Source organism: Gorilla gorilla, chromosome 8 (assembly GCF_029281585.2).
Source record: "Gorilla gorilla gorilla isolate KB3781 chromosome 8, NHGRI_mGorGor1-v2.1_pri, whole genome shotgun sequence".
Taxonomy (NCBI): Eukaryota; Metazoa; Chordata; class Mammalia; order Primates; family Hominidae; genus Gorilla; species Gorilla gorilla.
Window position 1 is genome coordinate 30,548,422 of NC_073232.2, and position 27,900 is coordinate 30,576,321.

The following is a 27,900-nucleotide window of genomic DNA, read 5'->3' on the forward strand; positions in this document are numbered from 1 at the left end:
CAACCTCTGCCTCCTGGGTTCAAGTGGTTCTTCTGCCTCAGCCTCCTGAGTAGCTGGGTTTATAGGCATGCACCACGATGCCCAGCTAATTTTGTACTTTTAGTAGAAATGGGGTTTCTTCATGTTGGTCAGGCTGGTCTCGAACTCCCGACCTCAGGTGATCCACCTGTCTCCGTCTCCAAAAGTGCTGGGATTACAGGTCAGGTGTGAGCCACTGTGCCCGGCCCTTTTTTTTTTTTTGGACATGGAGTCTCGCTCTGTTGCCTAGGCCGGAGTGCAGTGGTGCGATCTCGGCTCACTGCAACCTTCGCCTCCCGGGTTCAGGCAATTCTCCTGCCTCCGCCTCCTGAGTAGCTGGGACTACAGGCATGTGCCACCACACCTGGCTAATTTTTGTATTTTTAGTAGAGACGGGGTTTCGCCATGTTGGCCAGGGTGGTCTCAGCGTGGTCCGCCCTCCTCGGCCTCCCAAAGTGCTGGGATTACAGGTGTGAGCCACCGTGCCCAGCCTCAAATTTTAAGACAAATTCTTAATGAGTGGATTGGAAGTTCTGTGTGAGCAGACATTGTTGAGTGATAGACTTCATCATAAGTGATCTAGCGGGGTTCTTAGCTTAGCAGGAGAGAAATACATCTGATCATGATCACCTGTTTGGGGTTGACAAACCTGGTTACCAATATTCCTTCAGCCAGATGGATGTTGGAATTTGAGGATTTAGAATTACACTTTTATGATTCTTGTTTTTCTTCAGCTGCTCCTGGTGTCCCTGAGTCTAGATTTCTTCCATTTACCCTCTCTAGGAAATTAAGCTTTGCAGTTTTCTAGGGCAGGTGAGAGCCAGTTACGCGTTAGTATGTAGTGAATAAAGGATTGTTTTGATTGCTTTTCAGATGGTATGCAATTCCTGTTGGTTAGCCTCATCTGAAAACGTCACTCCTGGATACATAGAACATCACTGCGCATGTGCATCTCCCCACCCCCGATGCCTGGTGTCTAACGTTCCTCCAGTTTCTGGTGCTCTGATGCATTGCTTTTGGGCTTGTCTTACTACAGCAGCTTTCTTTGGTCCTAAGTCATTTACCACTTGTCATATGTCCTTTCTAGTTTCCAGGGATATTCTTTTTTATATTTATGGCTTTATGCCGTTTATCTCAGTTGTCATTTGGTGTTTCGAGAAGGAGAGGTGGTAGTGTTTAAGTGGAATTAACTACTTGTGTTTCTGATGTGGTCTTTTATATTTCTTACAGGGTTTTGTTTTACCAAGTACTAGTCTTCAGTCTATCCTGTTTACTTGATTTTTTTCCCACTCAACTCACATTTTTGAATCATCTCATGAATTCTGCTTTCCATTTACATTTTTGCCCTTTTGTCTTTTCCTCTTCGCTGTTAAACTTCCTGAAAAAATAAAACTAGTTGATTCACTTCTTCAAATGCCTACTGTGTTGTTATTTTTCCCCTTGTGCTTAATGATTGAGTTATAACTCAGTTATTATAAGTAATAGTTTATGAAATCTGTATTTGATATAACACTTTCATCATGGACACTGTCCATTTTGTTCTTCAGTGACTCTTAACATAAAAGATCCACGTACAAGAAGTTCTTTTAATAATAAAGCATCAGGAAAATTATCTCCCTTGCGTATCTGGTATATTTCCTCCTTTTTGATAGATCTGTGAAATACATTCTATTTGTCTTTTTGTCCTGGTTACCAGGCAGCCTAGAACCAAATCTGGTCTTTAGTTACATCAGCTATATTAATATCATTATTAGTATATTTGTTCCCTCTTTCTCCTTCCGTGGGGTTTAGGACTTCACCTCTTATCTCTGTTTCTCTGCGTGTTGATTTCATTCTCTCATACTACAGACTCTACTTCATGAGGCTGGAACCATGACTGCTGGCAGCTCTTGTTTCCAGCCCCTTTTGCCAGAAGAAGGGGCTCTCTAGAAGAATCCTGGAAAGGACTCTGATTGGCCTGTCTTGGATCATGTGCCCATCATCTCTGTGGCTGGAGTGGGGAGGGTACTGTGAATGGCAACCCTCACTAGAACTACATAGTTGGAGTCAGGGGTAAGAGCAGTTTCCATAATGCAGGGGGGTGGGTGCTGTTTGCAAAACAAGGGGGATGCTTATGAAGCAGAAAAACAATAGATGTCTATCATACTGGCTTTTATTATTTTTCTTTTTTTTTTTTTTTTTTTGGAGACAGAGTCTCGCTCTTTTGCCCAGGTTGGAGTACAGTGGTGCGATCTGGGCTCACTGCAACCTCTGCCTCCCGGGTTCAAGCAATTCTCTGGCCTCAGCCTCCCAAGTAGCTGGGATTACAGGTGCCTGCCACCACGTCCAGCTAATTTTTTGTATTTTTAGTAGAGATGGGGTTTTGCCATGTTGGCCAGGCTGGTCTCGAACTACTGACCTCCAGTGATCCACCCACCTCGACCTCCCAAAGTGCTGGGACTACAGGCGTGAGCCACTGTGCTTGGCCTTATTTTTCTTTTTTTAATTGTTATAATACTTGTCCTTTATTGTAGACTGCCTCAAATCCTTTTCTAAAAATTTTAGGTTTAAGTATATTAAATATCCTAAAATAACATAAACTCCTATTCATTCACTCTTCAAGGGTGCAGTGAGCTATGATCCTGCCACTCTACTCCAGCCTGGGTGACAGAGGAGACCCTATCTCTAAGAAAAAAGAAAAAATCAAAATATGATCATGGGCTTTGGAGTCAGATGAACTAAATATATGACTGAGCAAGTTTCTTATCTTCTTTTTTTTTTTTTTTAATTTTAAATTAAAGAATAGAGGTGGGGTTTTGCTATGTTGCCCAGGCTGGTCTTGAACTCCTGGCCTCACGCAGTCCTCCCTTCTTGGCCTCCCAAGGTGCTGGGATTACAGGCATGAGTCATTGTGCCCAACCTCTTTTCAAAAAATTTTTATTTTTTTAAATTTTAAGTAGAGACATCTATTTGTTTTGACACTATTCCTCTTAGTTCCACAGTGGCACTATGTCGTAAATCAGCTGTTAATATTTGTATGCATTTCTTTCTGGACTTTGTGTTCTTTTTATGTGCCTTTGTGCGAGAACCACAGTTTTAAAATTACTGTAGCTTCATATTAATAATAACTCTGGATACAAGATACCAGAAAGAATTAGTCCTTCTATATTGTGTTCCTTTTTTGTTGTTGTTTTAAGTATCTTGCCACTTCTTAGCTCTTTGCATTTGATAAACATTTTGAACCATAATGTTCCACAAAAATGTTGCTAGTGTTTTGTTTGAGTTTGCATTGATTGTGTATATCAGTTTGGGGAGAATGGACTTCTTCTTTCTTTTTGAGACAGAATCTTGCTGTGTCGCCCAGGCTGGAGTGCAGTGGTACAATCTTGGCTCACTGCAGCCTCCGACTCCTGGGTTCAAGTGATTCTCCTGCCTCAGCCTCCCAGGAAGCTGGGACTACAGGCATCCGCCACCATGCCTGACTAATTTTTGTATTTTTAGTAGAGAAGGGGTTTCACTATGTTGGCCAGGCTGGTCTCGAACTCCTGACCTTGTGATCCACCTTGGCCTCTCAAAGTGCTGGGATTACAGGCATGAGCCACTGAGCTTGGCAAGAATGGACATCTTTATATATAGTTTTGAATTTTTGAATCCATGAACATGGTAATCTGATTATTCAGATTTTCCATATTCATTGTGGTAAAATACACATAATACAAAATATACCATTTTAACCATTTTTATGTATACAGTTTAGTGGCATTAAGTACATTCACAGTGTTTATAACCGTCAGCAGTATATATTTCCAGAACTAATCTCAAAGAGAAATTCTGTACCTTGTAAGCATAACTCTCATTTCGCCCTCTCTATAGCCCCTGGTAACTTCAGTTTTCTTTCAAGTTGCCTAGTTTAGCTACTCATGTAAGTGGAATCTTATATTTGTTCTTTTGTACGTAGCTTATTTCACTTTGAATGTTTTCAAGGTTCGTCTATGTTGTAGCATGTACCAGAATTTGAATCTTGTTTATAGCTGAATACTACATAATCCATTGTTATGTATATACCGTATTTTGTTTATCCATTCATCTGTTGATGGAAACTTGGGTTGTTTCTACCTTTTTGCTATTGTGAATAATGCTGAGCTGAACACTGGTATTCTACCATCTGTTTCAATCTTTTTTTTTTGGGTGGGGGGGTGTACATTAGGAATGAAGTTGCTGGATCACATGGTAATTTTGTTTGGCCTTTTTTTTTTTTTTTTTTCCTGAGACGGAGTTTCACTCTTGTTGCCCACGCTGGAGTGCAATGGTGTGATCTTGGCTCACTGCATCCTCCGCCTTCCGGGTTCAAGTGATTCTCCTGCCTCAGTCCCCTGAGTAGCTGGGATTACAGGCGTGTGCCACCACACCCGGCTAATTTTGTATTTTTAGTAGAGACAGGGTTTCTCCATGTTGGTCAGGTTGGTCTCGAACTCTCGACCTCAGGTGATCTGCCCGGGCTGGGCCTCCCAAAGTGCTGGGATTTGAGCCACCATCCCTGGCCTGTTTGGCCTTTTGAGGAACTGCCAAAATGTTTTTCACAGAGACTTCAGCATTTTGTATTCGTACCAACAATGCATGAAGGTTCAGTCTTTTTCCACTCAAGTCTTTTTCAGTTTTCTTCAACTCTTCTTATTTTCTGTTGTTGTTACTGTTTTTGAGACAGGGTCTGGTTCTGTCATTCAGCATTGAAGTGCAGTGGCTTAAACATGGCTCACTGGAGTGTCAACCTCCTGGGATCAGGCAGTTGTCTCACCTAGACTCCTGTGTAGCTGGGATCACAGGCACGTACCACCACCACCACCACCACCACCACCACCACCACCACCACCACCACCACCACCACCACCACCACCTAATTTTATTGATTTTTGTAGAGAGGTAGCTTCACTATGTTGTCCAGGCTGGTTTTGAACTTCTGGACTCAAGCAATTCTCCTGCCTTAGCCTCCCCAAAGTATTAGGATTACAAGTGTGAGCCATGACACCTGGTCTATTTTCTGGTTTTTGATGATAGCCATGCTAATGATGTAAAGTGGTATCTTGTCGTTTTGATTTGCATTTTCCCAGTGATTAGTGATACAAGCATCTTTTCATCTGCTTCTTGGCCATTTGTGTGTATTCTTTGGAGAATTTTCTGTTCAGGTCCTTTGCTCTTTTTGTGTGACTTTTTGTTGTTGAAATGTCGGTATTCTTTATCTACTTCTAGATCCTAGACCCAGTATCTAATTTTAGATTCCAGACCGTTCTTAGATACATGGTTTGTGAATATTTTATCCCATTCTGTGTGTTGTCTTTTCACTCTGTTGATAGTCATGTCCTTTTATGCACAGAGATTTTAATTGTGATGAAGTCCAGTTTATCTTTTTTTAGTTTTTGTTTTTTGTGCTTTTGGTATCATATCGAAGAAATGATTGTCAAATTTAGTGCAGTGAAGATGTTCCCCTGTGTTTTCTTCTAAATGTTTCTATAGTTGTTGCTCTTTTATTTATTTATATATTTATTTATTTGAGACGGAGCCTTGCTCTGTTGCCCAGGCTGGAGTGCAGTGGTGCGATCTTGGCTCTGTTCTGGGTGCAAGTTCTGCCTCCTGGGTTTAAGCGATTCTTCTGCCTCACCCTTCCGAGTAGCTGGGACTACAGGCACATGCCACCACACCCGGCTAATTTTTGTATTTTTAGTAGAGACAGGGTTATACCATGTTAGCCAGGATGGTCTCAATCTCCTGACCTCGTGATCCGCCCACCTCGGCCTCCCGAAGTGCTGGGATTACAGGCGTGAGCCACCGCACCCGGCCCAGTGGTAGCTCTTATGTTTAGGTGTTTGATCCATTTTGAGCCAATTTTTGTGTGCAGTGTAAGGTAAGTGTCCACCTACATTCTTTTGCATGTAGATAATCCAGTTTTCCCAGCATTATTTGTCGAAAAGACTCTTTCCCACTGAATGGTACTGGCACTTTTGTTGAAAATCACTTCACCATATAAGCGAGAGTTTATTTCTGAACTCTCTATTCTCTTTCAGTGCTCTGTTTTTATGCCAGTACAACAGTTTTTTTTTTGAGGTGGAGTTTCGCTCTTGTTGCCCAGGTTGGAGTGTAGTGGCCCAATCTTGGCTCACTGCAACCTCTGCCTCCTGGGTTCAAGCAATTCTCCTGCCTCAGCCTCCTGAATAGCTGGGATTACAGGCATGCACCACCACGCTCAGCTAATTTTTGTATTTTTAGTAGACACGGGGTTTCTCCATGTTGGTCAGACTGGTCTCAAACTCCCAGTCTTGGTTGATCCGCCCGCCTCGGCCTTCCAAAGTGCTGGGATTACAGGCGTGAGCCACTGTGCTTGGCAACACTGTTTTGATTACTGTAGCTTTGTAGTAAGTTTTGAAATCAGGAAGTGTGATGTCTTCAAATTTATTCTTCCTTTTCAAGATTGTTTTGGCTATTTGAGGTCCCTTGAGATTCTACATGAGTTTTAGAATGTATTTTTTTTTTTATTTCTGCCAAAAACATTCTTGGGATTTTGATAGAGATTTTATTGAATGTGTAGATTGCTTTTTTTATTTTTGTTTTTTTATTTATTTTATTTATTTATTTATTTTTGAGACAGCGTCTCACTCTTGTTGCCCAGGCTGGAGTGCAGCAGCACAATCTCAGCTCACTGCAACCTCTGCCTCCTGGGTTCAAGCAATTCTCATGTCTCAGCCTCCCAAGCAGCTGAGATTACAGGTGCGCACCATCACGCCCAGCTAATTTTTGTATTTTTAGTAGAGACAGGGTTTTACCATGTTGGCGAGGCTGGTTTTAAACTCCTGACCTCAAGTGACCCACCCGCCTCAGCCTCCCAAAGTGCTGGGATTACAGGTGTGAGCCACCACACCCGGCGTGGAGATTGCTTTGGAGTAGTAAAATCTTAGCAACATTAAGGTATTACAGTCCAAGAACGTGAAATGTCTTTCCATTTATTTATATTGTCTTCAGTTTATTTCAGTAAAGTTTTGTGATTTTTCTGTGTACGAATCTTGCGTCTTCTTCATTGCTGACTTATATATACTTTGTTTTGTTTTGTTTTTTTTTTTTTTTTGAGACAGTTTCACTCTTGTTGCCCAGGCTGGAGTGCAATGGCACGATCTTGGCTCACCACAGCCTCCGCCTCCTGGGTTCAAGGAATTCTCCTGACTCAGCCTTCTGAGTAGCTGGGATTACAGGCATGTGCCACCACACCTGGCTAATTTTGTATTTTTAGTAGAGACAGGGTTTCTCCGTGTTGGTCAGGCTGGTCTTGAACTCCCAACCTCAGGTTCCTGGTGCTTCCTATTGCACCATCTTCCCAGAATCCTCTCCCTTCCTGTTGTGCTTTTATAGCCACACCTGCTTTCCTCCTGCCGCCAGACTTAGTCATAACCACTAAGGTATTCTTCATTTTGGTAATTTTGTTACCTCAAGGATGTTATATAAATGGGATGATAGAACTTGTAATTTTCTGGAGGCCCGGCGCGTGGCTCAGGCCTGTAATCCCAGCACTTTGGGAGGCTGAGGCGGGTGGGTCACTTGAGGTCAGGAGTTTGAAACCAGCCTAGACAACATGGTGAAACCTGTCTCTACTAAAAATACAAAAATTAGCCAGGGGTGATGGCACGCACCTGTAATCTCAGCTGCTTGGGAAGCTGAGACATGAGAATTGCTTGAACCCAGGAGGCAGAGGTTGCAGTGAGCTGAGATTGTGCCGCTGTACTCCACCCTGGGCGACAGAGTGAGACTCTGTCTAAAAACAGAACAAAACAACATGTAACTTTCTGGGATTGAGTTTTTTACACTAGGTTTAATTCCTTGGAGATTCCTCCAGGTTTTTGCTTAGTATTTGTTACAGTTAAACTGCGTTTTAATTACTTACTTGCTGAAAGATAGTCTCAGTTATTTCCACTTGTAGGTTATTAAGAATAAAACTGTTATAAACATTACATGGGTTTTCATGTGAACATAAGTCTTCATTTAGTAATTTTGATAGGCGGGTAGTGATATCTCACTGTGTGTATTATTATTATTATTATTATTTTTTTGAGACAGAGTTTCACTTTGTCGCCCAGGCTGGAGTGTGGTGGCGCGATCTAGGCTCACTGCAGGCTCCACCTCCCGGGTTCACGCCATTCTCCTGCCTCAGCCTCCCGAGTAGCTGGGATTACAGGCTCCTGCCACCACGCCTGGCTAATTTTTTGTATTTTTAGTAGAGACGGGGTTTCACCGTCTTAGCCAGGATGGTCTCGATCTCCTGACCTCGTGATCCACCCGCCTTGGCCTCCCAAAGTGCCAGGATTACAGGCATGAGCCACCGTGCCCGGCCTATTATTATTATTTTTTTTTGAGACGGGGTCTTGCTCTGTTACCTAGGGTTTGAAGGGCAGTGTCATGATCATGGCTTATTGCTGCCTTAACCCTCAGAGTAGCTGGGACTATGGGTGTATGCCACTACACCCAGCCATTGTTTTTAAAAATGTATTTTTGAAGAGATGGGGTCTTGCTATGTTGCTCAGGCTGGTTTTGAACTTCTGAGCTAAAGCCATGCTCCCAACTGGTCTCCTAAAGTGCTGGGATTACAGGCCACTACACACGCGTCATTGTGTTTTTAGTATGTATTTACTTAGTGGCTAATGATGTTGACCATCTTTTCAGGTGCTTATTTGGTATCTTTTTTTTTTTTTTTCTTTCAATATGGAACACTTTAAGAATTTGTGTGTCATTACTGTGCAGGGAGCATGCTAATCTTCTCTTTATTGATTCAATTTTGGTATATGTGCTGTTGAGACAAGCACTAGTACCTTTATATATCCTCTGTTCATCAGTTTTGGCTATTTTCTTTTTCTTTTTTTGAGACAGTCTCCCCATCTCTACTAAAAAAATACAAAAATTAGCCGGGCGTGGTGGCACATGCCTGTAATCCCAACTATTTGGGAGGCTGAGGCAGGAGAATTGCTTGAACCCTTGAAGCGGAGGTTGCAGTGAGCTGAGATCGCACCACTGTACTCCGGCCTGAGTGACAGAGTGAGACTCTGTCTTAAAAAAAAAAAAAAATGCTGGGTGTGTTGGCTCACGCCTGTAATCCCAGCACTTTGGGAGGCCAAGATGGGTGGATCACCTGAGGTCAGGAGTTCGAGACCAGCCTGACCAACATGTTAAAACCCCGTCTCTACTAAAAATACAAAAATTAGCTGGGCGTGGTGGCGTGTGCCTGTAATCCCAGCTACTCCAGAGGCTGAGGTAGGAGAATTGCTTGAACCCAGGAGGTGGAGGTTGCAGTGAGCCGCGATCGCACCGTTGCACTCTAGCCTGGGCAACAAGAGCGAAACTCCATCTCAAAAAAAAAAAAAAGGTATTCCACTCTTGGTGAGTGGAATGTTCTGTTGTTCTGTAAAATGTTCATGGATCCAGTTAGTTCATGGCGTTGAATTAAATATTCTTGCTATGAATATATGTATAGTTTTAACAGTTATTACAGAGAAATATTGAAGTCTCTATAGTGGATTTATGCATTTCTCCACTCTGTTCCATCAGCTTTTCTTTTACATATTTTGTAGTCTTGTTTTTTGTTGCATACACATTTAGGAATGTTATGTTCTCTTGGTGGATTGACCTCTCTCTCCATAAATAATTTCCTTCTTAGTCTCTAGTACTTTTTCTTTGCTCAGAAGTATAGTGTTTCTGATATTAATATAGTCACTCCAGCTTTTATTTAATGTTTGCATCATATACCTTTTTAATTTTTTTTTGCTCTCAACGTGCTTATTTGAAGTAAATTTCTTGTACACAAAATAGTGTTAGGTTATGTTTTCTTTGTTTTTTGTGTTTGTTTGAGATGGAATCTTGCACTGTAGCCTGGGCTGGAGTGCAATGGTGTCATCTTGGTTCACTGCAACCTCTGCCTTCTGGGTTGAAGCGATTCTTCTGCCTCAGCCTCTCGAGTAGCTGGGATTACAGGCGCCCGCCACCATGCCTGGTTAATTTTTTATATTTTTAGTAGAGACGGGGTTTCACTGTGTTGACCAAGCTGGTCTCGAACTGTTGACCTCGTGATTTGCCTTCCTCGGCCTCCCAAAGTGCTGGCATTACAGGTGTGAGCCACCGTGCCTGGCCTTTTTTTTTTTTTCTTTTTTGAGACATGGTCTTGCTCTGTCACCCAGGCTGCATTGCAGTGGCACAATCATGGTTTACTGCAGCCTGGACCTCCTGGGCTCAAACAGTTCCCCCATCTCAGCCTCCCAAGTAACTGGGACCACACGTGTGCACCATCACACCTGGCTAATTTTTTTATTATTTGTAGGGACCAAGTCTTGTTATGTTGCCCAGCCTGGTCTCGAACTCCTGGGCTCAAGAGACCCTCCTGTCATGGCCTCCCAAACTGCTGGCATTACAGGCATGAGCCACCATGCTTGGCTTTAGGTTATGTTTTTAAAATCCAGTCTGTCAATCTTTGGCTTTTTTTTTTTTTTTTTTTTTTTTTGAGTTGGAGTATCGCTCTGTCACCCTGGGTAGAGTGCAGTGGTATGATCTTGGCTCACTACAACCTCCGCCTAGTGGGTTCAAACGGTTCACCTGACTCAGCCTCCAGAGTAGCTATTACAGGTGCCCACCACCACGCCTGGCTAAATTTTTTTTTGTATTTTTAGTAGAGATGGGTTTTCACTGTGTTGGTCAGGCTGGTCTCGAACATCGAACCTCAGGTGATCTGCTCTCCTCGGCCTCCCAAAGTGCTGGGATTACGGTTGTGAGCCACTGTACCTAGCCAGTTTTTGTCTTTTATTTGCTGTATTTAGGTATTTGGGTCATTTACATAGTTATAGATGTTGTCAGACTCCCCCCCACCCCCCCCTTTTTTTTTTTGAGACAAAGTCTTACTCTTGCCCAGGCTGGAGTGCAGTGGCTCAATCTTGGCCCACTGCAACCTCTGCCTCCCGGGTTCAAGTAGTTCTTGTGCCTCAGTCTCCCGAGTAGATGGGATTACAGCCATCTACTGTAAGCCCAGCTAATTTTTATATTTTTAGTAGAGGTGGGGTTTCACCATGTTGGCCAGGCTGGTCTTGAACTCCCGGCCTTAGGTGATGCACCTACCTTGGCCTCCCAAAGTGCTAGAATTACAGGCCTGAGCCACCATGCCTTGTTTTAGTTTTTGTTTTTTGACTGTTTTTCTTGCTTTCTTTTGGGGTACTTGAACATTTTTGGAATTCCATTTTTCTTATTTTTTTCTTCTACGCCAATTCACTGTGCCAAACCATTTTTCTTTATTGTGTTTTGTATCTTTTTTTTTAGTTCGTTGATATGGTTTGGATATTTGTTCCACTGAAATTTTTTTTTCTTCTTTTTTGATACGAAGTTTCGCTCTTGTTGCCCAGGATGAAGTGCAGTGGCATGATCTCGGCTCACCTCAACCTCCGCCTTCCGGGTTCAAGCGATTCTCCTGACTCAGCCTCCCAAGTAGCTGGGATTACAGGCATGCACCACCACACCTGGCTAATTTTGTATTTTTAGTAGAGACGGAGTTTGTCCATGTTGGTCAGGCTGTTCTCGAACTTCCGACTTGAGGTGATCCACCCACCTCGGCCTCCTAAAGTGATAGGATTACAGGCGCGAGCCACCGTGCCCGGCCTTGGTATCTTTTTGGTATCATAAATAACTTTTGATTGAAACCTGGGCATTTTTGTATTGTCATGAGACTATGCACTTACTTAAACAACTGTTTTAACTAGTGTTCTCTTACACTTATCTAACAAGGGGAGAGTGTTGGTGCCACTTTGTTAAGCCAGGTAGGGGATGAAGTTCAGGTATCTACCTTGTCTGTGTTGACATTTGAGGCAAACTTCCTTTTAGTTGTTTGCAGAATTGGGAGTTGTGGCTCCCTACCTGATCTCTGTGGTGGATGTGGCCTTGTTTGTTACTGTGTGTAGGTGAAAGTTCTCACTCTCTACTAGGTCTTCTCTGCTACCACTCCAGTAGGGACAGGGAGGGATGCCTTATTACTGGCAGATGGTGGTGGAAGTCCAGTCTTCCCTACTTTTCTCCACTGACACAGTAGGGAGTGGATGCTCATTAACTAGCCAATTGGAATGAAGGTTCCAATCCCCTGCTTAATTTTCTCTGACACTACCTGGTGGGAATCTTGGATTGTTTTCATTACAGTCTCATGAGGGTGGATATCTAGGTTCCCCATGTGATCATTGTTGGTATGGGTGGGGCTAGGTTTTCTATGGTGTTATGCTGGATTATAGCAGTTACTCTTCAAGTTCTCTTTCTGGTTAACATACCACTTTACTGGTAATCTGGTCTGGAGAGAGAAGGCTTTTGTTGGGGCTTCTTCTTTTTTTGTTTTTTTGAGACAGAGTCTCTCTCTCTATCACCCAGGCTGGAGTGCAGTGGTGCGATATCTGCTCACTGCAACCTCTGCCTCCCGAGTTCAAGCAATTCTCGTGCCTCAGCCTCCGGAGTAGCTGGGATCATAGGCGCCTTCCAACATGCCCGGGTAATTTTTATTTTTAGTAGAGACGGGGTTTTGCCATGTTGGCCAGGCTGGTCTCCAACTCCTGACCTCTGGTGATCCACCCGCCTTGGTCTCCCAAGGTGCTGGGATTATAGGCATGAGCCACCGCACCCGGCCTTGTTGGGGGTTCTTTTATTTGGTCAGTGCCCATCGGTGTTCCTGATGTACTCACTTCTTCCATTCCAGGAGTAGGATACATTAGGCAAAAAGAAGAGAATACCCAGGGAATTTACTGCTATATTGTGCCTTGTGTCCTGTGATCCTCAGCTAATTTGCCTTCTCTCCACCTTTCAGAGAAAATTCGTTTTATTTATAATATTCACATTTTAAATTTGTACTTAGTGGGAGGAATAGGGAAAAGTATGTCCATTCCATCCTCCTAGAAGTGTAAGTGTAACCTTTGATTTCATTGAGTGTGCCCTATTTTTCTGTTTTCTATTTCATTGACTTCTGCTCTGATCTTTCTTTCTTTTGCTCTTCTAGTTTCTTAAGGAACAAGGTGAAATCACTGATTTGTTTCTTTTCTAATATAGTCATGTAATTGTATAAATTTCTATTTCAATTACTGCTTTAACTGTCTTAAAAATACTTGATATTTTTGTCTTTTTTTTTTATCCCTTGGTTATTTTATTTTATTTCATTTCTTTTCATTTTATATTTTGAGACAGATTCTCGCTCTGTCTCCAGGCTGGAGTGCAGCAGCGCGATCTTGGCTCACTGCAAACTCCGCCTCCCGGGTTCAAGCAGTTCTCTGCCTCAGCCTCCTGAGTAGCTGCGGTTACAGAAGCCTGCTACCATGCCCGGCTAATGTTGTATTTTTAGTAGAGACGGGGTTTCACCGTCTTGGTCAGGCTGGTCGTGAACTCCTGATCTTGTGATACACCTGCCTCGACCTCCCAAAGTGCTGGAATTAACAGGCGTGAGCCACTGCTCCTGGCCCCCACTGGTTATTTTAGAAGTATGTTTTGATTCCAAATATTGGGATTGTCTTTGGTTTTTTTTTGTCACTGATTTCTAGATTAATATCACAGTTGTAAGAAAAAATTCATGGTAACACCTGAAACCTTTTAAATTTACCAAGAGTTGTTTTTTTGGCCTGAATATGGTATATCTTGGTGAATGTTCCAAATGCACTTGAACAGAATGCGTATTCTGGTAGTTTGTGTAGAGTGTTCTATAGTTAGTTAGGTCAGTTTGGTTAATGGTGTTATTCAAGCTTCTGTATCCTTACTGATTTTCTGTCTGCTGGTCCTACTATTATTATCATTCCTTTTTTTTGAACATGATGTTGCTTTGTCACCTAGGCTGGAGTGCAGTGGCATGCACAATCATAGCTCATTGAGCCTCCACCTCCTGGGCTCAAATGATCCTCCCACCTCAGCCTCCCCAGTAGCTGGGTCTACAGGCATATGCTACCATACCCAGCCAATTTTTTTTTTTTTTTTGTAATGGAATCTCGCTCTCGCCCAGGCTGGAGTGCAGTGGCGTGATCTCGGCTCACTGCAAACTCCACCTCCTGGGTTCAAGCGATTCTCCTGCCTCAGCCTCCTGAGTAGCTAGGATTACTGTTGTGCGCCATCATGCCCGGCTAATTTTTGTATTTTTAGCAGAGACAGGGTTTCACCATGTTGGCCAGGCTGGGCTCGAATTCCTGACCTCAGGTGATCTGCCCGCCTCAGGCTCCCAAAGTGCTGAGATTACAGGTGTGAGCCACCATGCCCGGCCCACCCAGTTAATTTTTAAAAAATCTTTTTATAGAGACCAGGTCTTCCTGTGTTGCTCTGTCGCCTGGGCTGGAATGCAGTGGCACAATCATGGCTCACTATGGCCTTGACCTCCTCCTGCCTTAGCCTTCCCGAGTAGCTAGAAGGACCACAGGTGTGTGCCACTACCAGTGGCTAATTTTTGTGTGTTTTTTGTTTTTATTTTTTGAGACTGGGTGCCACTCTTGTTGCCCAGGCTAGAGTGCAATGGCATGATCTCGGCTCATTGCAATCTCTGCCTCCTGGCTTCAAGCAATTCTCCTGCCTCAGTCTCCTGAGTAGCTGGGATTACAGGCATGTGTCACCATGCCCAGCTAATTTTGTATTTTCAGTAGAGATGGGGTTTGTCCATGTTGGTTAGGCTGGTCTTGAACTCCTGACCTCAGGTGACCTGCCTGCCTCGGCCTCCCAAAGTGCTGGGATTACAGGCGTGAGCCACTGTGCCAGGCCAAAATTTGTGTGTGTGTGTGTGTGTGTGTGTGTGTGTGTTTTTTTAGAGATGGGGTTCTGCAGTGTTGCCCACACTGGTCTCGAACTCCTGGCCTGAAGTGATTTTCCCACCTCGGCCTCCCAAAGTGTTGGGATTACAGGCGTGAGCCACTGCGCTCAGCCACTTTTCTTCATGTTTCCAGTGACTGATAGTTCATTAAAAGAGTGCCCTGTTATACATGCTTATAATTTCCATCAAATATGTGAAAGTTGTTGGCCATGGTTTCTAAAGACTTTTTTGTTTCTATATTATCTCCTGTTTTGTGGCTCCAGTTACGAGTATGTTTGGCCTCTTGAAATTATTTCAATTATCACGTATTACATTTTTTAGTGGTTTTTTTTTTTTCTGTGTTTCATTTAGGTTAGTAATTTTGGTTTCATGGGTTGTAAATCTCAGTGTATTTTTCATCTTAGACTTTGTAATTTTCAATTTAGAAGTTCAAATTTTAAAAATATTTCATATTTTTACTAAATATATTTGTTTCTTCTAGCCTTCTGATCATATGAAATATCATCATAATTGTTTTAAAGGACTTGTCTGCTAATTCTGTTTTCTGTTTCATTTCAAAATTGGTTTATTTTTTGTTTCATTATGGGGTGTAACTTCCTGCTTCTATGTAAGTCTTATAAATTTTGATTGACTTTTTAGCCACTGTGAATTTTACCTTGTTTTCTAGTTTCTCTAGTTTTGTTTGCCTTTTACAAATATTTGTGGACTTTGTTCTGTGGCATTATTGAGTTGCTTGAAAACAGTTTCTTTCTGTTGGGTCTTTCATGTTTTCTTTGACTGGACCAGGGCTGTGTTTAGGGTTAATTTTTTCCTCCTTCTGAAGACTTTTCTTTCTTAGTACTCCGATGTCATATCTACAATGTGATATAAGTTATATCACATCATTTCCTTTTGGACTTTTGGGTATGGGTACTATTCACATCCTTATGTCAGTTCTGGATGCTATTACCTCTAATTCTTTTGGTGATTTCTCATCTTGCCATTGGATAGCTCCTTTACATTGCAAGTGCTGATTTGTCATTCAACCAAAAGTTCTAGGGTGAGCCTTTGTAGATCTCTTCATTTCTCTCTCTCTCTCCAGCTCTCTACTCAGTGCTGGTCTCCCTTGTGAGCTCTAGGCACCTTGGCCTCCTTGGACTTCCAGCTTCATTTCCTCAGCTTGGGGAGATCACAGGCTCTGCCTGGGTTCCTCCTCCCTGTTCCACGACCTGGAAACTCTCTCAAGGCAGTAAGCTGGGCACACGTGCGGCCCATTTGTTTTTTGTCTTCCAGGGATCACTGTGTTTTGTTGCTTGTCCAATATCTTCAGTGCTGTTGTTTCATTCATTTTATTAGGTTTTTATTATTTCATGCAAGGAGGCTAAATCTGGTCCCCTTTATTCACTCCATCTTGACCAGAAGTGGTATCATTGTGGTTTTAATTTACTTTTTCATGATAACTGATGATATTCAGCACGTTTTAGCTTGTGTGTTGACCATTCGTGTGTTCTCTTGTGATGAGTTTGTTCATTTAGCCTTTACTATTCTTTGTTTTCTTTTTTCATCTATTTGAGTTGCAGAAGGTGTTTATATGTCCTAAATACTGATCCTGTGTCTGATAAATGTTTTGTAAACACTTTCCCCAAGTCTATATGGTTTAACTATTTATTTTAACTGTACCTTTTGATGAGCAGAAATATTTATATCTGATAAGTTTAATTTATCAGTGTTTTCTTTTGTAGTTATTGCTTACTGTGAGCTAAGACACTTTTGCCTAACCTCGAAGTCATGAAGGTAATTTCCTTTATTTCCTCTAAAAGGTTTTGCTTTTGCTAATTTATGTTTAGGTCTGTGATGCATCTGAAATTATTTTTGTAGGTTTGAGTATTTTGCATATGGCTATCCAGTTGTTTTTCACCATTTGTTGAAAACAGTCTCTTTTTCTCACTGGGTTGCTTTGGGAACATCACATGGCTGCATAAGTGGGATATCTTTCAGAAATCTTTATTCTGCTCCAAAAATCTGTTTGTCTAGCCCTGTTATTCTGATAATTTTGTAACTTTATATTGTCTTGAAGTCAGAATTGCAAGTCCTAAAACCTTTTTCTTCTTTTTTGAAGTTCTGCATATTCTCCGTCCTTCACATTTCCATATAAATTTTAATAATCTCTTTTCTGTCTTCTCCAAAAAAGGCTGATGGGATCATGATTATAATTGTCTTGAATCTGTTGATCAGTTTGAGGAGAACTGACATCTTAACGACGATTGAGTCTTAATCATTAGTATAGTATATCTCTCCATTTATTTAGGTCTTTTTTGCTTTGTCTGAGCAGTCGTTTGTTGCTTTTAGCCTTTGGTCTTGCATGTCTTCTGTTTTTAAAATTACTTATTTTTTTTTCCTTTTTTTTGAGACAGAGTCTCACTCTGTTGCCTCGCTGGAGTGCAGTGGTGCAATCTTGGCTCACTCCATCTCCTGGGTTCAGACAATTCTCCTGCCTCAGCCTCCCAAGCAGCTGGGATTACAGGCATGTACCACTAAGCACAGCTAATTTTTATGTTTTTAGTAGAGATAGGGTTTCACCATGTTGGCCAGGCTGGTCAACTCCTGACCTCAAATGATCTGCCTGTTTCAGCCTTCCAAAGTGCTGGGATTACAGGCATGAGTCACCACGCCTGGCCTAAAATTATTTTTAAGTATTTTGTCTTTTTTTTGATGCTATTTTAAAATATTAAATACATTTTTTAGCAATTATAAAGTATTATAAAAATTTCTAATTTTTTGTTGGAAATAGAATTTTTGTATATTGACCTGTTTCTTACAACCTCACTTAAGTTATGTTAATTCTACTAGTTTTTTAGGTAGATTACTTAGATTTTTCTAATAGATGATTGTCATGAAACACTGTTGTATCTCTTTTTTCCCATTTGTAATTCCTTTTATTCTCTTCCCTTACAGAATGGACTTAATCTTGTTTTCATTCTTAGAGGAGAGCATGCAGTGTTACACCATCAATTATAAGTCAGCTGTAGGGGTTTTATTGATGAAGTTTATCAGATTGCTTTCAAATATAGCTTTTATTACTATTTAGATATGGCAAGGCCAACAGAACCCAGCATGACTGCCATTGAAAAGATAGTTTGTTATAGTCACAGACCCCAAGAGGAATAGTCATGCCATGCCATGGAGAATACACAGTTGAGTAGCTTCCTGAGGGTTTGTGTCATGAATGGATATTGAGTTTTCTCAAAAGCTTTTTCTGTATCTATTGAGATAATGCTATGTTTTTAAAGATATTAATGTAAATTTCATTGTTTTATTTTCAAATGTTACGCTGAATGCCATTTGGTGCCATGGTGTATTATTCTTTTTTTTTTTTTTAGTGATGGGTACAGTGGCACAATCTCTGCTCAGTGTAACCTCCACCTCCTGGGTTCAAGTGATTCTCCTGCCTCAGCCTCCAAAGTAGCTGAGATTACAGGCACGTGCCACCATGCCCGGCTAATTTTTTTTGTGGAGACAGGGTTTCACCATGTTGGCCAGGCAGGTCTCCTGACCTCAAGTGATCCTCCCGCTTTGGCCTCCGAAAGTGCTGGGATTACTTTCGTAATCCATGTGAGCCACCACAACTGGCCTATTCTTCTTATATATTGTTGGACTTAAATTGCTAATAGTAAATGTTTTTGCAACTTTGTATGGGAGGGCCTTTGTTGTAATCTTGTTGCTTTTTGTCAAGTGCTGGTATTTTTGGTATATTCATTGGTATTCTTCATGCTAAACTTAGAAAATGATTTGGGAAGCATTGTCTTTTCTGTTTTCTGGAAATACTTGTGTGAGATTGATTTATAGTGTTTGAAGGAACTTATCAGTGAAAAAATCTGAGTCTAGAGTTTTCTTTTTGGGAAGGATTTTGATAATGAATTCAACCTAAAATGCTTCTCAGATTTTCTGTTTTATCAGTTTTGATAAGTTTCATTTTCAAATAATCTTTTCATCTAAGCTGTTGAATTGGTTAGCATAAAGTCATTAATAATAATCTTTGGCCCTCTTAATATCTTTGGGATTGTAGAGGTAATTCCCATTTTATTCTTGATATTGGTAATTTGTATTCTTCCTATTTAAAAAAAAATTAATTTAGCTTGCAGATTGTCAACTTTTTAGGTTTTTCCAAAGTGTTACCAGAAAGGGGGTCCCAATCCAGACCCCAAGAGAGGGGTTCTTGGATCTTGTGCAAGAAAAAATTTGAGGCGGATTCATAGAGTAAAGTGAAAGCAAGTTTATTAAGAAAGTAAAGGAATAAAAGAATGGCTACTCCATAGGGAGAGCAGTGCCATGGGCTGCTGGTTTCCCATTTTTATGAGTATTTCTTGATTGTATGCTAAACAAGGGGTGGATTATTCATGAGTTTTCTGGGAAAGGGGTGGGCAATTCCCAGAACTAGTGGTTCCTCCCCTTTTTAGACTATATAGGGTAACTTCCTGGCATTGCTATGGCATTTGTAAACTGTCATGGTGCTTGTGGGAGTGTCTCTTAGCATGTTAATGTATTATAATTAGTGTATAATGAGCAGTGAGGACGACCAGAGGTCAGTTTTGTCACCATCTTGGCTTTGGTGGGTTTTGGCCCCCTTCTTTATTACAACCTGTTTTATTAGCAAGGTTTTTATGTCTTGTATCTTGTGCCAGCGTCCTATCTCATTCTGTGACTTAGAATGCATAACTTACTGCAGTCCAGCAGGACTCAGCCTTATGATTTCCCCAGCCCCTATTCAAGATAGAGGCATTCTGGTTCAGAGGCCTCTGACAGAAGGACCAACTTTGACTTCAAATTCTCTGTTACTTTTCTTTTCATTTCTTCTGCTCTTATTTTTACTATTTCTTTTTTCTACTTACTTTGGGTTTACTTTACTCTTTTATATATAGGTTCTTTAGGTATAACCCTACTTATTTTATTTTATTTTAGACAGAGTTTTGTGCTGCCACCCAGGCTAGAGTGCAGTGGTGCGATCTTGGCTTACTGCAACCTCTGCATCCCGGGTTCAAGCGATTCTTCTGCCTCAGCTCAGCCTCCTGAGTAGCTTAGATTACAGCCACCCGCTGCCATGCCCAGCTAATTTTTGTATCTTTAATAGAGATGGAGTTTCATCATGTAGGCCAGGCTGGTCTTGAACTTGCGACCTCAGATGATCCACCTGCCTTGGCCTTCCAAAGTGTTGGGATTACAGGCGTGAGCCACCATATCCGGCTGCTAGGTCATTAATTTTATATCTTTTTTTCTAATGTGGTTAGGGAACATAATCTGTATGATTTCCATTATTTTCATTTTATTGTGTCCCGCTTTATGGCTCAGTATGTGGTCTCCCATGGGGTATGCACCAAATTTACCTGAAAAGAATGTTTATAGTGGTTTTAACATTGCTTAGATTATTATTATTATTTTTATTTGGTTTGGTTTTGTCAATCACAAAGAGGAGTGTTAAAATATCTTACCACGTTTGGGGCACTGAGTATTCTGACTATGCCTTATGCTAATTTTTGCTTCATGTATTTTGAAGCCTTGTTTTTAGGTGCATACATTTATAATTATTATGACTTCTTCATTGTCTGACTTACTGTGAAATGCCCCTCCCTCTCTTTACTATGTAGCCACTCACCATCTTTTTTTTTCTTGTTGTTTGTTTGTTTTTTTTTATGAGATGAGGTTTTACTCTGTCTCCCAGGCTGGAGTGCAGTGGTGTGATCTTGGCTCACTGCAGCCTTTGCCTCCTAGATTTAAGCAGTTCACCTGTTTCAGCCACCCTAGTAGCTGGGACTATAGGTGTGTGCCACTGTGCCTGGCTAATTTTTGTATTTTTGGTAGAGATGGGGCTTTGCCATGTTGGCCAGGCTGGTCTCGAACCCCTGGCCTCAAGTGATCAAGTGCCCGCCTTGGCATCCCAAAGTGCTGGGGTTACAGGCGTGAGCCACCTCACACCCAGCCTATCCATTTACTTTTTTTTTTTTTTTTTTTGAGATGGAGTCTCGCTCTGTCGCCCAGGCTGGAGTGCAGTGGCATGATCTTGGTTCACTGCAAGCTCCACCTCCCAGGTTCACGCCATTCTCCTGCCTCAGCCTCCCGAGTAGCTGGGACTACAGGCACCCGCCACCACGCCCGGCTAATTTTTGTATTTTTAGTAGAGCTGGGTTGTCACCATGTTGACAGGCTGGTCTCGATCTCCTACCTTGTGATCCACCCACCTCGGCCTCCCAAAGTGCTGGGATTACAGGTGTGAGCCACCGCACCCAGCCTATATGAAAGTTTTAATTTCTCCATCTCTTTGCCAACATTTTTTATTGTTTGGCTTTTGATTTTAGCTATCCTACAGGGCATGAGGTAGTATCTGATTGTGGTGTTGATTTTTATTTTATTTTTTCATTATATTATTTTTTTAGACAAGAGTCTCACTCTGTTGTTCAGGCTGGAGTACAGTGGTGTGATATCTTGGCTCACGGCAACCTCTGCCTCCCGGGTTCAAGCGATTCTCGTGCCTCAGCCTCCTGAGTACCTGGGATTACAGGTGCCCGCCATCACGCTTGGCTAATTTTGTAATTTTAGAAGAGATGGAGTTTCACCATGATGGCCAGGCTAGTCTCAAACTCCTGACCTCAGGTGATCCACCCGCCTAGACCTCCCAAAGTGTTGAGATTACAGGCGTGAGCCACTGCACCTGGCCTGGTGTTGATTTTTAATCCTTAATGATTAATGACGTTAAGCATCTTTTCATGTGCTTATTGGTCATTTATATATTTTCTTTGGAGAAGTGTCTATTTAGATCCTTTGTTCAATTTTTAACTGGGCTGTATAGCTTTTTATTTTTGAGTGGAAGAGCTCTGTATCCTGGATACAAACTACTTATCAGACATGCGACTTGTAGACTTGTAAATATTTCTTCCATCCTTTTACTTTCCTGATGGTTTTGTTTGTAGCAAAAAAGTCTGTAGGTTTGGTAAATTCTAGTTATTTTTTCTTTTATTGCCTCTGCTTTTAGTGTTATGTCTAAAAACTGTTGTTCAACCAAGTCCTAAAGACTTACCTCCTATGTTTTTTTCTAAAGTTGTATAGTTTTAGCTCTTACATTTAGATCTGCGATTCACTTTTGAATTAATTTTTAAATATAGTATCAGGAAGGGTTTCAACTTAATTCTTTTGCACATTCCTCTAGCAATTTAAGTATATTTCTTTACTCTTTTCAGTCTGTTTTTATAGTATTACCACTTATGGGTAATATTGTACAAGTCGTAAAGTATACAAAGCTTGTAAGTTGTTCTTTTATATCACCTCTGTTTGTTGTCAGTTATGCTATTGTCATGTGTGTTGGAACTATGTATATTATAAGCCCCAGAAAACAACAATATAATTTTGGCTTTCAATAATCATGTAATGTTAAGAACTTAAGAGTTAAAAGTCTTCTAAGTTTACCCAGATATTTACCATTTGTGGTAGTCTTCTGAAGATTTGCATTTTCTAGCATCATTTGTCTTAATTCTGAAGAATTTGTTTAGCCTTTCTTGCAGGGCATATCTTTTGATGATAAATTGTGTTTTCTTTCTTTTATCTGAAAGTACCTATTTCATCTTTATTTTTGAAGGGCATTGTGGTTGGGTTTAGAATTCTGTGTTGACGGTGCTTTATCTCTTAGCAATTTAAGTATTTTAGTTTACTTTCTTTTGGCTTCCATATTTTATGATGAGAAATCTGCCATTTATCCAGTCACTGTTCCCTCTGCCCTCTGTGTAATGTGACATGTTCTTTTGGTGCTTCAAGATTTTTCCCTCTGTGTTTGCTGTTTAGCAAGGCATTTGACTATTTGAGGTTTGCTGAGATTCTTGAATCTGTGAATGTGTCTTTTTTCAAATTGAAGAAATTTTCAGCCATCGTTTCTTCAAAATTTTTTTTCCTGCCTCATATTCTTTCTCTCTTCTTCTTTTTAAGGCCTTTGGTTATGCATCTGAGACCTTTTGGTACTGTCCTGTAGGTCCCTGAAGCCCTGTTTTTTTTTTTTAACCTCTGTTTCCTCTTTCAGATTAGATTCTTTTTTTTTTTTTAATTTTTTTTTATCTTTTTTTTTTTAATTTTTTATTTTTTATTGATCATTCTTGGGTGTTTCTCGCAGAGGGGGATTTGGCAGGGTTACAGGACAATAGTGGAGGGAAGGTCAGCAGATAAGCAAGTGAACAAAGTTCTCTGGTTTTCCTAGGCAGAGGACCCTGCGGCCTTCCGCAGTGTTTGTGTCCCTGGGTACTTGAGATTAGGGAGTGGTGATGGCTCTTAACGAGCATGCTGCCTTCAAGCATCTGTTTAACAAAGCACATCTTGCACCGCCCTTAATCCATTCAACCCTGAGTGGATACAGCACATGTTTCAGAGAGCACAGGGTTGGGGGTAGGGTCACAGATCAACAGGATCCCAAGGCAGAAGAATTTTTTCTTAGTACAGAACAAAATGAAAAGTCTCCCATGTCTACCTCTTTCTACACAGACACGGCAACCATCCGATTTCTCAATCTTTTCCCCACCTTTCCCCCCTTTCCATTCCATAAAACCGCCATTGTCATCATGGCCCGTTCTCAATGAGCTGTTGGGTACACCTCCAAGATGGGGTGGTGGCCGGGCAGAGGGGCTCTTCACTTCCCAGTAGGGGCGGCCGGGCAGAGGTGCCCCTCACCTCCCGGACGGGGCGGCTGGCCGGGCAGGGGGCTGACCCCCACCCACCTCCCTCCTGGACGGGGCGGCTGGCCGGGCAAAGGGGCTCCTCACTTCCCAGTAGGGGCGGCTGGGCAGAGGCGCCCCTCACCTCTTGGACCAGGTGGCCGGCCAGGCGGGGGGCCGAACCCCCACCTCCCTCCCGGACAGGGCGGCAGGCTGGGCAGTGGGCTAACCCCCCCACCTCCCTCCCGGACGGGGCGGCTGGCCGGGCGGGGGGCTGAGCCCCCCCCACCTCCCTTCCGGACGGGGCGGCTGGCCGGCTCCCCCACCTCCCTCCCGGACGGGGCGGCTGGCCGGGCGGGGGGCTGACCCCCCTACCTCCCTCCCGGACGAGGTGGCTGCTGGGCGGAGATGCTCCTCACTTCCCAGACGGGGTGGCTGCTGGGCGGAGGGGCTCCTCACTTCTCGGGCGGGGCGGCTGCCGGGCGGAGGGGCTCCTCACTTCTCAGACGGGGCGGTTGCCAGGCAGAGGGTCTCCTCACTTCTCAGACGGGGCGGCCGGGCAGAGACGCTCCTCACATCCCCGACGGGGTGGCAGGGCAGAGGTGCTCCCCACATCTCAGATGATGGGCGGCCGGGCAGAGACGCTCCTCACTTCCCAGATGTGATGGCGGCCGGGAAGAGGCGCTCCTTGTTTCCTAGATGGGATGGCGGCCGGGCAGAGACGCTCCTCACTTTCCAGACTGGGCAGCCAGGCAGAGGGGCTCCTCACATCCCGGACGACGGGCGGCCAGGCGGAGACGCTCCTCACTTCCCAGACGGGGCGGCAGCCAGGCAGAGGCTGCAATCTCGGCACTTTGGGAGGCCAAGGCAGGCGGCTGGGAGGTGGTTGTAGTGGGCCGAGATCACGCCACTGCACTCCATCCTGGGCACCATTGAGCACCGAGTGAACGAGACTCCGTCTGCAATCCCGGCACCTCGGGAGGCCGAGGCTGGCAGATCACTCGCGGTTAGGAGCTGGGGACCAGCCCGGCCAACACAGCGAAACCCCGTCTCCACCAAAAAAATACGAAAATCAGTCAGGCGGGGCGCCGCGCGCCTGCAATCACAGGCACTCGGCAGGCTGAGGCAGGAGAATCAGGCAGGGAGGTTGCAGTGAGCTGAAATGGCAGCAGTACTGTCCAGCTTCGGCTCGGCATCAGAGGGAGACCGGGGAGAGGGAGAGGGAGAGGGGGAGGGGGAGGGGGAGGGTTTTTTTTTTTTTTTTTGAGATGGAGTTTTGCTCTTGTTGTCCAAACTGGAGTGCAGTGGTGCGATCTTGGCTCAACACAACCTCCGCCTCCTGGGTTCAAGTGATTCTCCTGCCTCAGCCTCCTGAGTAGCTGGGACTACAGGTGTGTGCCACCACACCTGGCTAATTTTGTATTTTTTGGTAGAGACGGGGTTTCTCCATGTTGGTCAGGCTGGTCTCGAACTCCTGAGCTCAGGTGACCCACCCACCTCGGTCTCCCAAAGTGCTGGGATTACAGGTGTGAGCCACTATGCTTGGCCTCAGATTAGATTCTATCTATTGATGTAGCTTCAAGTTCACTGACTCTTGTCATCTCAGATTTGTTGTTGTGAAGCTTGCCTAGTGAAATTTTTACTTCACATGTTGTATTTTTAGTATTTAAAAAATTCTTTGTTTTTTTGTTTTGTTTTTTCTTTGTTTTTTTTTAATTTGAGATCAAGTCTTGCTCTTTTGCCCAGGCTGGAGTGCAGTATTGCTATTATATTACTGCAGCCTCAAACTCCCAGGCACAAGTGATCCTCCTGCCTCAGCCTTCTGAGTATTTGGGACTGCAGACTGGTGCTACCACGCTTGGCTTATAGTTTCTTTTTTATTGTTGTTGCTGAGACATCCTGTTTTATTTATTATAGGTTTATCTTCAGTGGGCAGATTTAATTAGCATTTAGTGACATTTTTCCATAAAACTTTACAATATAACGGAAATGGTATAATTTGGAATAGAGGAAAGAAATCACTCATAATCTTACCATCCTTATCACAGTCCTATTAATATATTTTGTGTATTTTTTTTTTTTTTTTTCGAGATGGAGTCTTGCTCTGTCACCCAGGCTGGAGTGCAGTGGCATGATCTTGGCTCACTGGAAACTTCGTCTCCCGGGTTCACGCCATTCTCCTGCCTCAGCCTCCTGAGTAGTGGGGACTACAGGCGCCCGCCACCACGCCTGGCTAACTTTTTTTGTATTTTTAGTAGAGACGGGGTTTCACTGTGTTAGCCAGGATGGTCTCGATCTCCTGACCTCGTGATCCGCCTGCCTCGGCCTCCCAAGGTGCTGGGATTACAGGCGTGAGCCTCCGCACCCGTCCTATTTTGTGTATTTTCTTTTCTTTTTTTTGAGACAGAGTCTTGCACTGTCGCCTGGGCTGGAATGCAATGGCGCGATCTTGACTCACTGAAACCTCTGCCTCCTGGGTTCATGGAATTCTCCTGCCTCAGCCTCCTGAGTAGCTGGGATTACAGGTGCACACCGCCACACCCAGCTCATTTTTTTTTTTTTTTTTTAGTAGAGACGGAGTTTCACTATGTTGGCTAGGCTGGTCTCGAACTCCTGACCTCATGATCTGCCTGCATTGGCTTCCCAAAGTGCTTGAATTACAGGCGTGAGACGCTGTGTCCAGCCTATTTTGTGTATTTTCTTTTAATGTTCAGTGAATTTTTTTTTTTTTTTTTTTTGAGACGGAGTCTCGCTCTGTAGCTCAGGCTAGAGTGCAGTGGCACAATCTCGGCTCACTGCAAGCTCTGCTTCCCGGGTTCACACCATCCTCCTGCCTCAGCCTCCCTAGTAGCTGGGACTACAGGCGCCCACTATCACACCTGGCTTATTTTTTTTGTACTTTTAGTAGAGACGGGGTTTCACCGTGTTAGCCAGGATGGTCTCAATCTCCTGACCTCGTGATTGCCTCCCTCGGCCTCCCAAAGTGCTGAGATTACAGGTGTGAGCCACCGCACCCAGCCATATTTGTGTTTTTAAACATAGAAAAGGTACAGCTAAAATAATGGTATGAAAGATTAAAAAAAAAATTCACTTGTATAGGGCTTTACCATGAATGAAGCTTACAGGACTAGAAGTTGCTCTGGGTGAGTCAGTGAGTAAGTGGTGAGTGAATGTGAAAGCCTGGGACATTTTTGTACACTACTGATAGGGTTTGGCTGTGTATCCCCACTGAAATCTCATCTCGAATTGTAATCCCTATGTGTTGAAGGAGGGAGGTGACTGGATAATGGGGGCAGTTTCCCCCATCCTGTTCTCATGATAGCGAGTGAATTCTCTTGTGGTCTGATGGTTTTGAAAGTGGCAGTTTTTTCCTATGTACACATTCTCTTTCTCTTGCTTGCTGCCATGTAAGATGTGCTTGCTTCCCCTCCTGTGATGATTGAAAGTTTCCTGAGGCCTCCTCAGCCATGTGGAACTGTGAGTCAATTAAGCCTCTTTTCTTTATAAATTGCCCAGTCTCAGGTAGTTCTTTATAGCAGTGAGAGAATGGACTGCTACAACTACTGTAGACTTTATAAACATTGTACACTTAATGTACACTAAATTTATTTTAAAAGTTGCTCTGTCATGTTACTATGGCTATTACATCATTATGTCACTAGGCAATAGGAATTTTTTAGTTCCATTTAATCTCATGGGACCACCACTGTATATGTGGTTGTTGTTATGCAGACTGCATTTTGAGAGAGACCACATTCCTATAGCTTTTCTTATAGTACATTGTTATAATTTTTTTTTTTTAATTTTTTAAAATTTTTTGAGGTGGAGTCTCTTTCTCTGTCGCCCAGGCTGGAGTGCAGTGGAACGATCTTGGCCAACTGCAATCTCCTAGGTTCAATCGATTTTTGTGCCTTAGCCTCCTGCTTAGCTGGGACTGCAGGCACGTGCCACCACATGCAGCTAATTTTTTTGTGTTTTTAGTAGAGATAGGGTTTCACCATGTTGGCCAGGCTGGTCTCGAACTCCTGACCTCAGGTGATCTGCCCGCCTCAGCCTCCCAAAATCCTGGGATTATAGGTGTGAGCCACTACACCCAGCCTGTTCTTTTTTATTGTTGTTGTTAATCTGTTACTGTGCCTAATTTATAAATTAAACTTTTTATAGGTATGTATGTATAGCAAAAAACAGAATCAAGTGCTCAGTACCATTTGTTGTTTCAGACATCCACTGGGGTTCTTAGAATGTTTCTCCCATGGATAACTGGGGGACTACTGCATTTAGGAGGTGACTGAAGTGGTCCTGATGAAAGGTGATGCTTGCTTTAAGTAGGGTAGTAGTGGAGATGGAGAGACAGAGGCAGATCTCACCAGTATTTAGGAAGAGGAAGGGCACAATACAGTTATGGATTAAAAGTGAGATTAG

General features: G+C 43.0%; 1 protein-coding gene and 1 non-coding gene across 26 annotated transcripts in view; one reads left to right on the forward strand and one right to left on the reverse strand.

The window, feature by feature from the left end:
* MLLT10 (MLLT10 histone lysine methyltransferase DOT1L cofactor) overlaps window positions 1–27,900 on the forward strand; it is a 213,084-nt gene that overhangs the window by 31,123 nt on the left and 154,061 nt on the right. For 3 of the 25 annotated variants that reach the window (XM_063709706.1, XM_031015191.3, XM_031015190.3), the window contains exon 4: window positions 892–1,432. The exons of 20 other annotated variants lie outside the window; for them this stretch is intronic. In XM_063709706.1, the coding sequence (XP_063565776.1) occupies window positions 892–1,191 (300 nt within the window). In that variant the 3' untranslated portion in view covers window positions 1,192–1,432. Of the gene's footprint in view, window positions 1–891; window positions 1,433–16,535; window positions 16,589–27,900 lie in introns of those variants that run through there. 2 more of the 25 variants (XM_055353865.1, XM_055353866.1) reach the window with 1 other exon arrangement.
* LOC115936086 (U6 spliceosomal RNA) lies at window positions 8,731–8,837 on the reverse strand. The gene has a single exon (XR_004071670.1). It is a non-coding gene; the product is annotated as a U6 spliceosomal RNA (small nuclear RNA).